General features: G+C 43.4%; 1 protein-coding gene across 1 annotated transcript in view; it reads left to right on the plus strand.

Annotated features, from left to right (window-relative positions):
- The window catches only part of tprn (taperin), a 53,238-nt gene extending 36,557 nt beyond the window's left edge, over positions 1–16,681 (plus strand). The window contains exons 2-4 of the mRNA XM_083657516.1: positions 5,233–5,425; positions 8,395–8,519; positions 12,976–16,681. Of these exons, the coding sequence (XP_083513642.1) occupies positions 5,233–5,425; positions 8,395–8,519; positions 12,976–13,038 (381 nt within the window). The 3' untranslated portion in view covers positions 13,039–16,681. The remainder of the gene's footprint in view (positions 1–5,232; positions 5,426–8,394; positions 8,520–12,975) is intronic.
- Positions 16,682–17,775: the final 1,094 nt, after the last annotated feature.

The following is a 17,775-nucleotide window of genomic DNA, read 5'->3' on the forward strand; positions in this document are numbered from 1 at the left end:
TCCTCGTCTTCCTCTTCTTCCTGCGTACTGAAACCACCAAAGTCCTCATCTTCAGTGTCGGAAACGAACAGGTTCAGGGTGGCTTCGTCAACCACTCTCCTCTCTCCTTCATTGTCACTCAAAACCAACGAACTCCTCTTCGTCACTGTCGGCATCGAACAGCCTCTGAAGCCTCTGACGGCCCTCAGCGCCAGCTGTGGCGGCGTCATCCTCTTCATCCCGCAGCAGTCCAGCGTTTTGGAACCCGTTGGTGATTGTGGATGTTTTCACACTCCTATAATATTCCGTGATCTTCCTTTGTGTGAATTTGCCGAAGTTTGTGATTTTCTCCTGGTAGTCGGGAGGGAGTTGTTCAGTAGTTCTCGCCCGGACGGACAGTCCCTTTCGTCTCATGAATCGGAAGCACCAAGATGGGCCACCTATGAAATGTTCAATTTTCATTTCGGTGGCGACTGTTTTGGCCTTCAGTCGGATCTGCACCGTGGAAACGCCTCGGCCGTCTGCTCTCTGGGTCAACACCCAATCTTCAAGGGAATCTTCAAGTTCGGGCCATCTGCTTTTATGACCTCTGAAGGACTTTTTGGTCTTCTTGCACTGAGACAGTTCCTCCTGCTGCACCGTCCAACGCCTCACCATTGACTCATCGATGCCCAGGTTACGCGCGGCTGCTCTGTTTCCCTCTTTTAATGCGAGATTGACTGCTTTCAACTTGAAAGCTGCGTCGTGTGAATTTCTGCGTACCTTCCCCATGGTAAGTGAGAGTGTTGCTTCTACTGCTCGTCTTGTTGTGAATATTCCTTGATCTTCCTTTGTGTGAATTCGCCGAAGTTTGTGATTTTCTCCTGGTAGTCGGGGGAGGGAGTTGTTGGCCGAGTGGCCGTTTCCTTACCGTAATTACCATATGTAAGTGGTCACGCACAGAGGGGATTGTCGGGAAAGAGATGGCTGTTTGAGGAAGCTCCCATTTACCGTATTACCGTAACATTTCAACAAAACAACATAACACAACACCACCGTTGTTTATTTTTACAGTGCACACAGTGTCCGCGGTGTGGTGAAAAGAGGGCAAGAGAGGAAATTAAAACAGAAGTGGATTTATAGTTAGAAAGAGTGCTAAAAAAGAGAGATTTTATTTGTATTTTTTTTTTTTTTTTCTGAAAAAATCCATAGATAAGCCGCACCGTTATATAAGCCGCAGGGGCCAAAAAACGGGAAAAAAGCCGCGGCTTATAGTCCGGAATTTACGGTATATGAATTAAGAAGTTAACACAATTAGAGAATGTAGAAAAATGACTGCTCTGATCATACAGTAGTTTCACTGTTATCTCTACATACAATATAGTCGGTCCTGGCATTCTGGACAAAAGCACATCTGATCATAAAGATGTTCTTAGAGTTGATGATATCCATGCTTCATGATATCACTGTGTCACAGAGTAGATGTCATGTTTTTTTCTTTCCTCCAAACGGTGCATGTCTCTTTCTCGGGCGACTCTCCTCACTCGTAATGTGCTCACTCACAGTCCCAAGCAGCCAGGTCTCTGGTCTCTGGTCTCTGGTTGCAGAGTTGCAAGTCATGTCGGATTACATGGTGCAACAAAGTGGCGTGTCTGTCTCACCGCGTGCATCCGTGTTCGCAGACCACTGAAGCGTTGCCAAATGGACAGCAAGCTATGAGACGATCGAGCACATGGCCAGAAGCTCTCCTGCGAGGACGCCACCTGCACCCCTCTTTCTGAAAAGTTACATACAAAGCACATGCCACCTGCACCCCTCTTTCTGCAAAGCTACATACAAAGCACACGCACATACCACCTGCACCCCTCTTTCTGAAAAGTTACATACAAAGCACACGCCACCTGCACCCCTCTTTCTGCAAAGCTACCGTACATACAAAGCACACGCACATACCACCTGCACCCCTCTTTCTGCTAAGCTACATACAAAGCACACGCCACCTGCACCCCTCTGTCTGCAAAGCTACATACAAAGCACACGCACATACCACCTGCACCCCTCTTTCTGCTAAGCTACATACAAAGCACATACCACCTGCACCCCTCTTTCTGCAAAGCTACATACAAAGCACACGCCACCTGCACCCCTCTTTCTGAAAAGTTACATACAAAGCACATGCCACCTGCACCCCTCTTTCTGCTAAGCTACATACAAAGCACACGCCACCTGCACCCCTCTTTCTGCAAAGCTACATACAAAGCACACGCCACCTGCACCCCTCTTTCTGCAAAGCTACATACAAAGCACACGCCACCTGCACCCCTCTTTCTGCAAAGCTACATACAAAGCACACGCCACCTGCACCCCTCTTTCTGCAAAGCTACATACAAAGCACACGCCACCTGCACCCCTCTTTCTGCAAAGCTACATACAAAGCACACGCCACCTGCAGCCCTCTTTCTGCTAAGCTACATACTAAGCACATGCACATACCACCTGCACCCCTCTTTCTGCAAAGCTACATACAAAGCACACGCCACCTGCACCCCACTTCTGCAAAGCTACATACAAAGCACACGCCACCTGCAGCCCTGTTTCTGCTAAGCTACATACTAAGCACACGCACATACCACCTGCACCCCTCTTTCTGCAAAGCTACATACAAAGCACATACCACCTGCACCCCTCTTTCTGCAAAGCTACATACAAAGCACACGCCACCTGCACCCCTCTTTCTGCAAAGCTACATACAAAGCACATACCACCTGCACCCCTCTTTCTGCAAAGCTACATACAAAGCACACGCCACCTGCACCCCGCTTTCTGCAAAGCTACATACAAAGCACACGCCACCTGCAGCCCTCTTTCTGCTAAGCTACATACTAAGCACACGCACATACCACCTGCACCCCTCTTTCTGCAAAGCTACATACAAAGCACATACCACCTGCACCCCTCTTTCTGCAAAGCTACATACAATGCACACGCCACCTGCACCCCTCTTTCTGCAAAGCTACATACAAAGCACATACCACCTGCACCCCTCTTTCTGCAAAGCTACATACAAAGCACACGCCACCTGCACCCCTCTTTCTGCAAAGCTACATACAAAGCACACGCACATACCACCTGCACCCCTCTTTCTGCTAAGCTACATACAAAGCACATACCACCTGCACCCCTCTTTCTGCAAAGCTACATACAAAGCACACGCCACCTGCACCCCTCTTTCTGAAAAGTTACATACAAAGCACATGCCACCTGCACCCCTCTTTCTGCTAAGCTACATACAAAGCACACGCCACCTGCACCCCTCTTTCTGCAAAGCTACATACAAAGCACACGCCACCTGCACCCCTCTTTCTGCAAAGCTACATACAAAGCACACGCCACCTGCACCCCTCTTTCTGCAAAGCTACATACAAAGCACATACCACCTGCACCCCTCTTTCTGCAAAGCTACATACAAAGCACACGCCACCTGCACCCCTCTTTCTGCAAAGCTACATACAAAGCACATACCACCTGCACCCCTCTTTCTGCAAAGCTACATACAAAGCACACGCCACCTGCACCCCGCTTTCTGCAAAGCTACATACAAAACACACGCCACCTGCAGCCCTGTTTCTGCTAAGCTACATACTAAGCACACGCACATACCACCTGCACCCCTCTTTCTGCAAAGCTACATACAAAGCACATACCACCTGCACCCCTCTTTCTGCAAAGCTACATACAAAGCACACGCCACCTGCACCCCTCTTTCTGCAAAGCTACATACAAAGCACATACCACCTGCACCCCTCTTTCTGCAAAGCTACATACAAAGCACACGCCACCTGCACCCCGCTTTCTGCAAAGCTACATACAAAGCACACGCCACCTGCAGCCCTCTTTCTGCTAAGCTACATACTAAGCACACGCACATACCACCTGCACCCCTCTTTCTGCAAAGCTACATACAAAGCACATACCACCTGCACCCCTCTTTCTGCAAAGCTACATACTACAAAGCACACGCACATACCACCTGCACCCCTCTTTCTGCAAAGCTACATACAAAGCATTGGGGGGTGAGGTTTCCTTACTGCACAGCACGACCACTGGCCATGTTACATGAGCAAAGTGGAGATATGGTATATAGACGACATTCTGTACGTTTTCAGAGCAATAAGGAAGCAATAGTCAGTGTTAATGTTTTACCATGCTCATAAAATGCTCCAGTCATTAAGGAAAGGACATCATTATTATGGTAAAAGCTGTCCTTCATTAAAACATGAAGGCATGTAAACGTATCCACTGTTTGTACATTTTGTCTGTGGCTGATGAGTTTGGATACTTTGTCAGCCACTTTGGCAAGCAAAGAGGAAGCAACGTATTTTCTCTTCTGGCCACAGCGACTGCAGCTTCTCCAAATTCAGCAACTTTTCTGTTTTTCTCAGCCAGCTCGATTTTTAGAGTCAAATAAACACTCCAAATCGTGGACGGCGAGCTGCCAAACTTAACGACTGCAGCCAAGATTGAGCAGCATTTGGCTGCTGGCCGGCGTTAGTTTCCCCACCCTGGTGCCAGTCACCAAACACGTTCAAATCAAACGTGGATCCCAAGCAGTGAGTTGGCTTCAGCTTCATTTGACTTCAGGGATTCTCACCTTTTTCATCAAGCAGCCCTACTAGGGCCACACCCCCATTTGGAGGAGATTAAATATCTCTTGGACCTAAATCTGAGAATGCTTTTATTTTTAGATATGATTTTGTCCAGAGTTCTGCGACTTGTCTGTATTGTATATCTTATATTGTAGGTGTATATATATATATATATATATTATAATATCATATATATAATATTATAATATAAGCATATAATATAATATATCTTATATTGTAGGTAGATAACAGTGACACTATTATCAAAATAGGCATTCTTCTACATTCTCTAATTGTGTTAACTTCTTGTAAATTAAATAATTCTGAAGTTGAACAATTTATTAATGTGCTGGGGACCCCGTGGAACCTCCTGGAGGACCCCATGTTGAGAACCACTGTTTTAAATGAAGGGAACAGGTTATGCCATTACCCTCTGGTTGTAATTGTTTGTTCATTTTCTTTCTCAGTCTTTCACTGTCGTTCTTTTTTTTCCCAGTTCAGTTGAAAGATTTACTGGAATGTCAGCAAAACAAATGAACACCAGCAAAGCGATTTAATAACACATTAAAGCAATATAGATAAGTGGTCAGATCATAATTTTCCTCCAAACGATCTCTCTCTCTTTCAGCTCAAGATCTCCTTCAACGAGTCGAGCCTCCAGAGCACGTACGAGTACCCGTCGGAGAGCAGCGTGTGGGACAGCGAGGACGAGGAGGAGGAAGAGGAGAAGGTGGCGGAGCAACAGCCCAGCATGGTGGGGCGAATCCACATCCCTCGGCCCAGTTTCAGCAGTTCCCCCACGCACGCCACCAACAGCACTGGTGAGTTCCCCCCCGCACACTACCAACAGCACTGGTGAGTTCCCCCACGCACACCACCAACAGCACTGGTGAGTTCCCCCACGCACGCCACCAACAGCACTGGTGAGTTCCCCCACGCACACCACCAACAGCACTGGTGAGTTCCCCCACGCACACCACCAACAGCACTGGTGAGTTCCCCCACGCACACCACCAACAGCACTGGTGAGTTCCCCCACGCACACCACCAACAGCACTGGTGAGTTCCCCCACGCACACCACCAACAGCACTGGTGAGATGAACACAAACACACGAGTGATGATGGAGGGGGTTGGCAAATTCACAATCGAATCATCGTAATTGTAATCTTATAGAAATCGTATCAAATTCAACTCATCAGACCATATTGCTAATTTTCGACTGCTTAGGGATCCAGGTTTTGCACTCCTCAGCTTTTGCATATTTGAGCCTTGGCCTTGGACACGACACTTTCCAGTTGACACCCCCGCCAAGAATACAGCTCTTGTGAGGCTCCGAATGGAACGTACCATTTACGTTGAGACTGTGTCACCGAGGTGTCCACTCAATTCTGTGGTCATGTTGAAGGCCGTCATTTTGTGGATATTTGGTGTCAACACTTTGGCATGTTGCCATGATCTACGCGATTTTAGAGTTCCTCTTGCCACATGAATGTCTCAGTGTGTGTGACTCATACTCGTGCACTTTGGGCACTGACTGACTGACGACCGTACTTGGCTTCTTTGAATTGCTGTTAATTGCCACATGTTGCTTTAAAAACACATTTATAGAACCAGGCATTTTCAGCCTTTTTTTTAAGCTAACATGAAGCGCTTTTGTAATTGTGACACAGCTACTTTGAAGTGAAACTGTGTGGTGGTGTTTGGAGTATTTAGTCCCCCTCTTAGATATACACACTTCAAACATTTTTATAGATGTGCACAACAGAATGGCTGCAGCTGTAGTGGAAAGAATAGCAAGGCTCTTGACAGCAGCTTGGTCCATCGCACCACAAGACAATTATACTGAAGAAGTACTCGACAGACTGGGATACATGAAATAAAGCTGTGAAGGATTCCAGAGACTGGAAAGTGTCATATAAGGCAGTGATTCCCAACCAGGGGTACGTGTACCCCTAGGGGTACTTGAGCAGCTTGCAGGGGGTACTTGGAATGATTGGGGAATACAATTTACCTCCAAAATGATAAATAAATATATATATATTCCAAGTCATTTCATAAGCCCATTGTTGTAAAGAAAAGCTCCCGCACACTGTCTCACCTTCTTAGGAGAAAATGTATTATGTATTAAATGTATTAAACGTTTCGGTCACTAGGACCTTCATCATAAAGGTCATATTTCATAAGCCCATTGTTAAAATGTGATGTGTGTGCCGCAACTAGTTCTGCTGGCAAGCGTCAACTGCTACACTGTTCTGCTACTGATAATGGCAAAAAAACAACTAAAAAGCCCAAACACCGGCAGTTCAGTGAAACTTATATTTTGTATAGATTTACTTGTATGTAATCATCAACACGGATGAGTGAGGGGTACTATTGTCATGGAAAAACAGCTCAAGGGGTACATGAGACAAAAAAGGTTGGGAACCACTGAAAGGTACACAAGGTTGTGCAGAAAATGATGCAGTGGTTCTCACATCACAGACCCCCATTTGATACGATCTCTTCCCAGGGTCCCCCTGTCCAATAGGATTTGAGCTGTTTTGACTACTCTCCCTACTACCACTCTCCTGGCCCTGTCTTTTTATTATTGTTGCTAATTAATTAATTAAAAAAAAATGCTACATGTTACTTATTCCTTCTCAAACTACTTCCAGTTCCTACATGGTGCTAGTCTATCAAAATATCTTGGCTGTCATTGATTGTGTTGCATAGTGGTTTTCTGTACTGTTGACAAATTGTGATATTGTAAGTCGCTTTGGACAAAACAAAAGTGTCTGCTAAATGACGTAATGTAAATGTAATGTAATAAAAAAATATATATATATATATTTTTTTTTGCAAAATCTTCATAGTTCAATGAAAATAGTTTATGCTTTAAATCTAAAATGGTTCATGGATTACATTCTAATAACAAACCTATCAAATTAAAAGTCAAGCACGTTATCGTGGAAACAATTAAGCTTAGCCCAAAATCACAAATCAGAATGAGGGGGTCCCCGGTATATTTTCTATCTTGTAAGGGGTCATTGGCTGAAAAACATTTGAGAACCTCTGACATAACATAGTTACTTATTTCAAAAACACACAAAAAAACACACCAAGGTAATTGTGTCATTGTGTTACTATATGGTTGGGATTCTTGTGAAAATGAATTACCCTTTTTGCTGGGGAGCCCCTGGAACCCCCTCAAGGACCCCTCGTGGGGGCCCCGGACCCCACTTTGAGAACCACTGCCCTAATGTGTCTGTCAGTCAAACCAGGCATGGCAGGAAAGGCTATGCAAATCGGTTCAGTCTGACCTATTGGTAATCTCGGGAGACACCTACTGGTCAAATTGTGAACTAGAATTAAGAAAATGTGTGTGGCACTGAAAGGTCCCCTGCACTATGCTATTGGGAAGAGATGAAGCCACATAACTGTTTTAGACAATAAAGCTAGTACCTATATAATATGCATTGCCAGATATGCATGCTCTCTCACCTTTTCAGGCTCCACCTGGCCCCTTCTTGAACTAACATCTTTCTCTCTCATAAAAAACAACTAAACTTTACCACTATTCCTTCAGAAGTTGTAGCTGTCATAGACTGTGTTGCATAGTTGATTGCTCTATTGCTGACAAAAAATGTGTTATTGTAAGTCGCTTTGGATAAAAGCGTCTGCCAAATGACGTAATGTAAATGATGTCTCTTACATATTCCTGTGAGGAAAAATTTATGTTATGTCCCATTAGTGACATGTTACTTATTTGTTGTTGTTGTTGTTGTTGTTGTTGTTGTTGTTGTCTTTAGACCTGTCCAACTACATTCCCAAGCACTCGGTGGATTTTAATGCCTGGCAGGAACATAAACTCGATGAGTCCGTTTACCAGAACGATGCCAACTCCCAACAAACACCGATGTCAGAGGAAGTGATGGTGAGTCTAAAAAAAAGTCTATTCTCTATACTAATAAGAATCACTTAAATCTGCTCTATGTAGTTTAAGCTCAGGGGGAAACATCTGTATATAGAGATACTTAGAAATAAAGGTTATTCCATAAAGGTTACCTCCTGCAGCCAGTGTTGTCGTAGTACTCGAGTCAGTGTTGTAGTAGTACTCGAGTCAGTGTTGTAGTAGTACTCGAGTCAGTGTTGTAGTAGTACTCGAGTCAGTGTTGTCGTAGTCCTCGAGTCAGTGTTGTCGTAGTACTCGAGTCAGTGTTGTAGTAGTACTCGAGTCAGTGTTGTCGTAGTACTCGAGTCAGTGTTGTCGTAGTACTCGAGTCAGTGTTGTCGTAGTACTCGAGTCTGGACTCTCCTAAGTTATGTTCTTTTCTTCATATTGAGAGTGAGAACGGACTTGTTCCCGACGACAGAGTTAACAGACCAAGTTATAGCTTTTGCACACCAAGTCCGTATTTTCGTCCGAAATTGACGCACGAAAAAAAAAAAAAACGACCTAATTTGTGTCAATCATCATTGACACACTGAGTCCGACAATTACATCCGTCATTTAAGTTTTCGGACGAGGTTCGATTTTCTGCGTTTTTCGCATCAGTCAATAGATTTTTGCGAGCTGAGACCCATCCTTGATTTCAGATGACGGATTAAAAAAAGTGCATACGAAAACAATCGGACTGTGTGTGCAAAAACCTTTATGGTGTGTCCATTTGATTGGCCGTGTCTCAGCTTGATTGGGCGTGTGATTAACATTACTTGTAAATAGGAAGTGATAAGCCACGTTAATATACCGGATTACTTTGTATTTATTTATTCTTATTTACATTATGTTCAACAACTGCAAGCAGCGTGTGGGTTTTGCAGCTGTATAATTCTGTTCTCTTCATGGATATCGTAGCGTATTATGATGTAGTTGTTAGTAGGGCATTCACAGACTAGTCGACTAGTCGACTAGTCGACTAGTAAAACCACTAGTCGACACTGTGCTTAGTAGTCGACTAGTCGTTTTAGAAAAAAAAAAAAAAAAAAAAAAAAATTTTTTTTTTTTTTTTTTTTTTTATATCTTTAAGAAAGAACATACATGGACTATCATATCCCATATCCCCCACAAAGAACATCAAAACACAACAAAACAAAACAAGAAAACTGCATAAAATACACAATAATCCAAGAACAAACAAGACTATTGGACAAACAACCAAACAAAAACAATGCATTCAAAGTAAATACATAGATCTTGCCCTGTTGGCAGCTAGGAAATGCATAGCTTTAAATTGGAAAGCATCCAATCCCCCAGCTGTAGTTCACTGGTGGAATGAACTCTCAAGCTACCATACGTTGGATAACATTTACTACAAGAAATTTACTACAAGAATCAGATTCTTAGACATCCCCAAAATATGGCAACCACATACAGAGTTTGACTTTAAGAACTTTTTACCCCAGTGTCATTAGGCTTATCAGGATAGGAGCTGAATGCATTGTTTTTGTTTGGTTGTTTGTCCAATAGTCTTGTTTGTTCTTGGATTATTGTGTATCTTATGCAGTTTTCTTGTTTTGTTTTGTTGTGTTTTGATGTTCTTTGTGGGGGATATGGGATATGATAGTCCATGTATGTCGTGTAAATACCTCATGTTCTTTCTTAACTCATTGAGTGCCAAGGACGGACATGTTCGTCATTTCAAATAGTAACGTAGAGTGCCAAGGACGGACATGTTCGTCAATTGCGTTTTTTGACGGTGGGGCGTCGATCAAAGCCTTCTGCCTCTGATGTACAAATATTATAGCTATTGGATGTGTCTAACCTATTTTACAGAACCCTTAGGTGGCGACAGTGCTCTCCACATAACAGAAAGGCAAGGAAAAAACAAAGAAGAAGTCGTTATGGAAACGGAAATCGCATCGCATCCGTATGCATCGATATGCTGAAGCACGTTACTGCAGCTGTGCCTGCAGCAGCCAATCTGCTCCCACAATTGAGCCGCTCCGTGTCGGTTGCGACAGCAGATCCGCACATCCACACCGTGGAGTTGTTATTATTCTCAAGTGGAAGCATCGTTGCCGGTGACAAACACACGCGGAACGCTGTAAAAAAGCAGGATGTCGATGTCCCTTCACTGTGCGCACAGCAAACTCAGCAGAGAGCCACCACAGACAGGAGGAGGAGTGTGCAGTTGAGGCGAGGCGGGGCGGGGCGGGGGGGGGGGGGGGGGGGGGCACGCAGAGCAGCACGCAACACCCAGACAGACCCAGGCAGCAGGACAGGATTGACAAACGCAAGCCAGAATATCCGATGCCCACCAGCAGCAAATCAAGACCAGCAAGAAGCTGCAACCAGCAGCGCACGCAGGGGCCAGCGCTGCTGGTTGTAGCTAAAAATATTATTCTGCCAAACAAAATTCCCTGGCCTAAACTGTTTTATTGAAGGAAATTATTTTTGAGGTGTGACTACATTAGAAAAGATTAGCTTCAGAGTCAGTGATGTGCTTGAAATGTTTAATTTCACAAAAGGCCAATTATCTCAGCTTCTAGAAAAAAATTGCTGTTTTGGGATGAATCAAGCTATCTTCTCCGGCTCATAACTAAAGAACGGAAAATGGGATCAATAAACTTTTTTTTGCAGATGATAGAATAGAGTCTCGTCGTTCTTTGTGCGTGTTCAGTGTTTACATAGTAATATCACACAATATTCTGTGGGCCTCGAGAAATCACTGAAAACGCTCTGAAACTCTGGCACTGGGAGCGTCCGTTCTCCAAAAGTGGCTGGCACTCAATGAGTTAAAGATTAAAAAAAAAAAAAAATATTAAAAATAAATTAAAAACGGTTAGTCGACTAGTCGACTACCTTTAGGGACGACTAGTCCACTAGTAAAATTCACTAGTCGTGAATGCCCTAGTTGTTAGAGTAAAGCTGCGTTCACACCGACCTATTAAAGTTTTTCGCTGGCATCGAGTTGACATACAAAGTCAATGCAAACGAGCGATTGAGCATATATTCGCCCGGGAGAAAAATCGCTGGGCGTCCGAGCGACAGAGACAGAGCGATAGGGAGAAAATACGCTCGTCGCCCGAGATGAAATATCCCAACTCGAGCGAAAGTACGCTGGCATCAGTCGCTCGCTGTTCAACGCTGATTGGCTGCCGTGTGAGAGTGAGTCAAGGATCACACTGGCTTGGAACAAACCGCTGGTTTATTGTGTGGCAACAAACCGCATTGACAGGCTGACAGCTGACATGAAGTGAAGTCTGTACTACCGGTATGGAGCTCGCGTTTAGGAGCACGCTGATAGGCTTAGCTTGTAAACATCTACGGTGGCTCGTAGTGGACAAACATCATGACATTGCGTAACGTTATAGCCCCCACATGTCCGTCAATTCGTGTGCCTGTTGATGGGCGATTTAAACAGAGCGACAGAGCGATTCCAAAGGGTTGAATCAAGCGACAGAGCGAAAAATAAATATCTCGGTGTGAACACAGCTTAAGTGCAGTAGCTTCTCCGAAGACACTCGTGTTACTGCTCCATAGCCAAGACGCTCGGCGGGTCTTTGGTGTTCGTAGTCGGTCCACTGAATCTGATATTAATTAATGTTTATTAGGGCTGTGGCGATTCACTTATCTCCCGATTCGATACTATCACGATTCTTGGGTGCCGATTCGATTTATATTGCGATTCTTAAGTATTGCGATTCTACGATTATTGCGATTCGATATTACGATTTATTGCGATTTTTGTTTATTTTTTTCTTTTATTTTTTCAGTTTGTTTGCTTTTTTACACTAGATTAGGACATGGGAAAAGTTGAATCATACACTAGAGACTGTATATTATATATCATGAGTAGGGCTGGGCGATATAGTTAAAAACAGGGGCGGACTGGGATCATAATTCAGGCCGGGCATTAGATACCAAGCAGGCCAGGCCGATATGGGCCAACGCGCGTGAAATTTGGGCCGTTTGAAGCCAGATTTGGGCCGTTTGAAGTCCAATTTTACAATGAGATGCACCCACTTTAACCCTGAAGTGTAATTATTACTTCAGACTAACTAATAAAGTAATAAAACCACTAGTAAACCAGTAGGCGGCGCCTGGCCTGCTGTTCAGTGAGTGGCCTGACTGCAAGCACCCAAAAAAAAAAAAAAAAAAAAAAATTTAAATTTGCGATTATCGATTCTGGAATAAAAGATCGATCCAAAAAATCGTGACATTAAAAATCGCGATACTTAGGTGAATCGATTTTTTCCCCCACCCCTAATGTTTATGCCTATTATGATTTATAATTTTGAAGTTGAACATATGAATGAACATTGGACTGTCAAAATATATGGTGACTGTGAAAATAAACGAATGGCACAGTAGAACTGGTACAACATTTTATTTGCATCAAGTGAGGACATTTTGCCTGGGTATTTAAACTGTGTCTCTCTCTTCCCAGCTCACGCCAGCAGACAGCTCCTCCCTCTCCGACTTCAGCAGTGAGCCCGCTCTCTACTTCTGATCTGTCCGGACCGAACCACTGTACAGTAGACCCAGCCGGTGCCGCACCTACGGGACCAGACTGCCGCCGGAGCCCAGTGAGATGTGACAGAACCGGGCCTACAGTACTCAAACTCCACACTGCCCCCGGCTCTAAGCACACCTTCCTGATCGGTCCGGGAAACGCGATTTCTCCATCCACCGGTCACATAAGCGGATGGATTCCAAAATTCACCACACATTCTCGCTGTTTTACCAGTCTGATGCATTTTTAAGTAGACAGTGGCTGATTACCATCACTCAGTATCACTGCACGGCACTTATCAGCTGCAATTATAAATGTGTCTGGTGTTAATTTGCCACCCAGCTCCTGACACTCTACCTGCTCCTGACACTCCACCAATCAGCGGTTACAAATCCAACGATTACAATCCAAAAAGCAGCAGGACTGCCTTTCCCCGCGCTATCCTGTGCAGTTGATCTGTCAGCCTTCCTACTTTCTCATCCCGTTCACTGACTTGCTCATAGTCTTAACAAGTCTCAACAAGACATCTGACAGAATCAAAATGATTGTCAAATCCACATCCGCATCTCAAACTTCTCCAGGCTTAAGGATCTCCAGAGAGGAAGTTCTCTGGCTTCAGACGGTCTCGTCTCTCTCTCTCGATGTCTCTCTGTGCGTCTCCTCCCTCTTCAAGTCCGCGTCGCCGCGCTCGCTTCAGGGCCGCGAGACGGCGACTCGTGAAAGCGAGTGACCAAATTCCTTAAAGAACAGGAAGCCACCAGTGCCCATCTGTAGGTAACGCCATGGTGACGGAGTTCAGTGTTAGCACGGAAACATGTCGTTCGGACGTTCTCCAAGTGTAGGCCCCGGAGGACCCGTCCGCTAAAGTAGACTCGTACACAAAAAAGACTTGACGGTGAAAGGGTGCCACAATTGTAGTTCTTTGTCTTGTTTTTGTACCTGCATGTTCTGATTTCAGCCGACAACTCAGTCGCTTCTCTTTTAATGTAATGCTTCTGTATGCCTTTTAGTTTGTGTATGTTTTTCTGGCAAACTATGCTGTATTCAAGCTGCTGGACTTTGGAAAGTTATGAGTCTAATGGCAAGCAAACTTCAACACAGTTCCCTTGTGATGGGAGGAGAAAAAAAACAAAGGACTTGGGAAGGATTTCTGTAAATCATTAGCAAAGGACGATTTCTGATTACATGCTTGAAAAGTGACCTTGGCCAATAATGTCTGTATGTCAATATTACTGATAACAAAATAATGCGTACATGCAAAATATCAAATGCATACTGTGGAATGTTTCTGTATAATCCTTGTTATCCCCCTTGGTAACAATCAAGGTATCACATTATTATGGCTATTTCACAAAAGCAAAAGGTTATCGTGCTCATTCCTGCTTGAAGTTGAAGTTTGCATGTCTGAGACCAGCTCATGTCAAAACTTTTTAGAATGGGTAAATTGCTGGTGTGGGAGGAACCGGGCCGGGTGCTTTCAGACGGAACGGCCCCCGACCGTTTTCCAGTCGGACCTCATGTACTTTCACATTCCACAGAGAAAACCGGTCCATTGAAGTAATGAAGGCATTGATTATGATCATTCATAATATGGCATGTTTGTGTGAGTGAATGCAAGATTGTGTGTTTAAAAGATTTAAGATTATGTCATCAAAAACATTTTTTAAGACCGTTTTATATACAAGTTTCAAAAATAGTTTTTTTTTTTTTTTTTTTGTTACTCATAATGCCAATTAATTAAAGTGTTGCTACTATGGCCACTGCTCACGTTCATTCTTACCACTCCGAGATACTCTTTGGCCAGTATTGATGTACAGTTTCAATATCCCACCGTGATATTTTCATGAAAATTATTTATTACTTAGATCTATCATTATAAATTTGTATTTTCTCCTATCAAATGAAATTGGTTTAGGTTGCGTCGTGAGGATAGGATTGTGCTGTTAGGAGTTTCTGTACATCAGACGGAATTAGAAATAGTTTCGTCTGGAGTCTCAATGTCAAATTTCTTTTTATTTTCACTTGCACTGTTGTCGTTTTAGCTTTGTTTTGCACCTCATGGGAAGGAATAGAATATGCGATTGAGCAGATGTGCACTTGAAAGAACAACAAGTCATGTTGAAGCATTTTGTTTCAAAAGAATACATCCACTATCATAAAGGCATGACTGCCTTTATTATAAAATGATTGCTTGTACACAATAAGGTAGGAAGAGAGGTCGCTTAAGTCCTCAGTTGACAAAATACCACTCTTACAGACTGCATACTCAGATTGGAGAAATACTGAATGATTTTTTTTAATGACTGAATATCATTTTTGCAATATATTTCAATTGTACATGATGAATGCACTGCCGATGAATGCCATGTTCTTTTTCTCTCTTTTTTTGGCCACAGCCTTGCATTGAAAATCTTACGGTTGTTGGCCTTGTTGCCATGACAACAGAAGAAGCCCACTGTAGTTTTCAACACAGGTCCAAGTTGGTTCTTTCCCAGTTCATCACCATCATCTAATTCATCTTCTCTCAAATTACCCCCAAAATATTTCTGTGAATCTTTGCCAGAAGTGTGGACTTGAGTTACATCACTTGGATCCATCGGCTTGACGTGAGCCTGGGATCAATAGTCACGTATCCACAGCAGGTCCAAGTGGGGCCGTTTGGAGCCAAATTCAACTTCAAATTTAAACCATATCCCAGGTTGTTTGTTTTGTTAAATAAAACAATCAAATATATATCAAACTCATAACAATCTAAGTCATAGCAATTTTCCCGGGCAACAGTAAGACTTGATGAATGAAGAGAATACTCGTGACTTGACTTATGACTTGAATGATTTTCAAATGTTTATAAAGTCTTGAAAATAATATCTTATGTTTAACTTGAAAGTTGGGAGATTTGTTCCACCCCAAGACTGAATTTAAATTGTTTTCTGAATGTATTGAGGTTGAAACGGATTATAGAAATCAAGCTATTACATCCTATTAAAGTGATATTGAAAAGTCCTAGATATTTTTGTTTTAAGATATTAAAGTGATACTGGACTCTTGATTTGTTCGGACTTGACTCGGTGTTCTACATTTAGACTTAAGACTTGACATGGCATTAATGAGATGGGAAGCTAGACTTGAGATTTGTGAGACAAGATGCGAGACTTACTTTGGACTTGAGCAAAGTTGACTTCACACACACCTGTTTTTTGACAATCAAGATTATTTGTTACTTGGGATATGGTTTACATTTTAAGTTGAATTTGGCCCCAAACAAGCCCCACTTGGACCTGCTGTGATGATCACAGGCTCACGTCATGGATGGGTCCCACAGAGCTCCTGGGCTGTTCCAGTGATCATATGACATGACACCAGCAAGAACATTTATGATGGTCGTTGTTGAGACTAGACTCACGCGTGACCGTGTGCTTCTGAAGTGCACACAGGGCGGTCACACAGGCTGCCCTCTCTCTGCCTTGGACTGCACTACTTTACTATCTGTCTATTCCTGTTGAAACGTAAAGCAGTTTGTGTTCTGTCATACTGTAGCCACTGTGGTAGAAGCTCCACCTTGTACTCTGTTTCTTCCTTGTCTGTAAATCTACATGGCAAAAAAAATAGAGATGTGCTTACTGTAAAGTTATTGTCAATGATTTGGGCAAAAAAGTGATGTCACACTTGTACAAATGAAAGCTGAATAAATAGAAGACTTGAATATGCGTGAATACTCTGTCAATTTCCATTCGAGCCAGAACAGAACTGTGGCTACTAGGGTTAGGTTAGGGTTCCACTTCTTCAGCTTCAGCTGAAGCCTCCATTTGAAGTCAGCTATTTCCCCTTCGATCTATGAGAGGAGACAGACGGAGGGATCAGACACTTTAATGACACCTGAGAGGAAATATACACACTCAAAACAAATCTAATATAGCCACAAGGGACAACTGGCAGGGTCCACGCACATGGTGACGTCACGTCTGGGGTAAATGTGTGATGTGGACACAGAATGACATACAGATTACATCTGAGTAGATACTTTTACAAGTGTATTCAATTGGATGGAGATTTCACAATGCATTCTAAGTTATAGCCATTTTCCTGAAATAGACCCCGCCCACAACATTTGACAAAGGTTTGGAAGCCAATTATAGCTAAACAGTGGAATATCAAAAATCTTTTGAAAACTTTGTAATCATAAACAAGCAAGCCAATGCCATTGTAGAAAGATTTGCGTCTAATAAAGTAAATGTATCGCTATGAGAGATGCATGTTGTCCCATCCCTAGGAGGCATACAGTACACACCCACCTCTACCTGGCAGTATGGCATAGTAGTCATTTTGAAAAGGGTCTCGGCTCTGCTGGCTACATTGTTGTTTTTAATAAGTGAAGCTTTGGGGTGTTTGTTTGCAGTGATTAGGCCGTCAGGGGGAGTTCTGTGTCAAGAGGTGGGCTGTGCCTGTGTGAGATGGACTTTCTGCAGCCGGACAACATGGTGCATCATCTTCTAGGGTACAAACCACTGATGGAAAATAAAAGGTGTCTTAACTATAAGATTCGTTACATTATGACCAACACTACAAATAGGGTGGGGGGAGAAATGGATACAGCATAGTGTATTAATGTATGAGTACATACATCGGTTGTTGGCCTTGTTGCCATGACAACAGAAGCCCACTGTAGTTTTCAACACAGGTCCAAGTTGGTTCTTTGCTAGGGCATCACCATCATCTAATTCATCTCATCTCAAA

This window comes from Poromitra crassiceps (assembly GCF_964638095.1).
Source record: "Poromitra crassiceps genome assembly, chromosome: 21".
NCBI lineage: Eukaryota > Metazoa > Chordata > Actinopteri > Beryciformes > Melamphaidae > Poromitra > Poromitra crassiceps.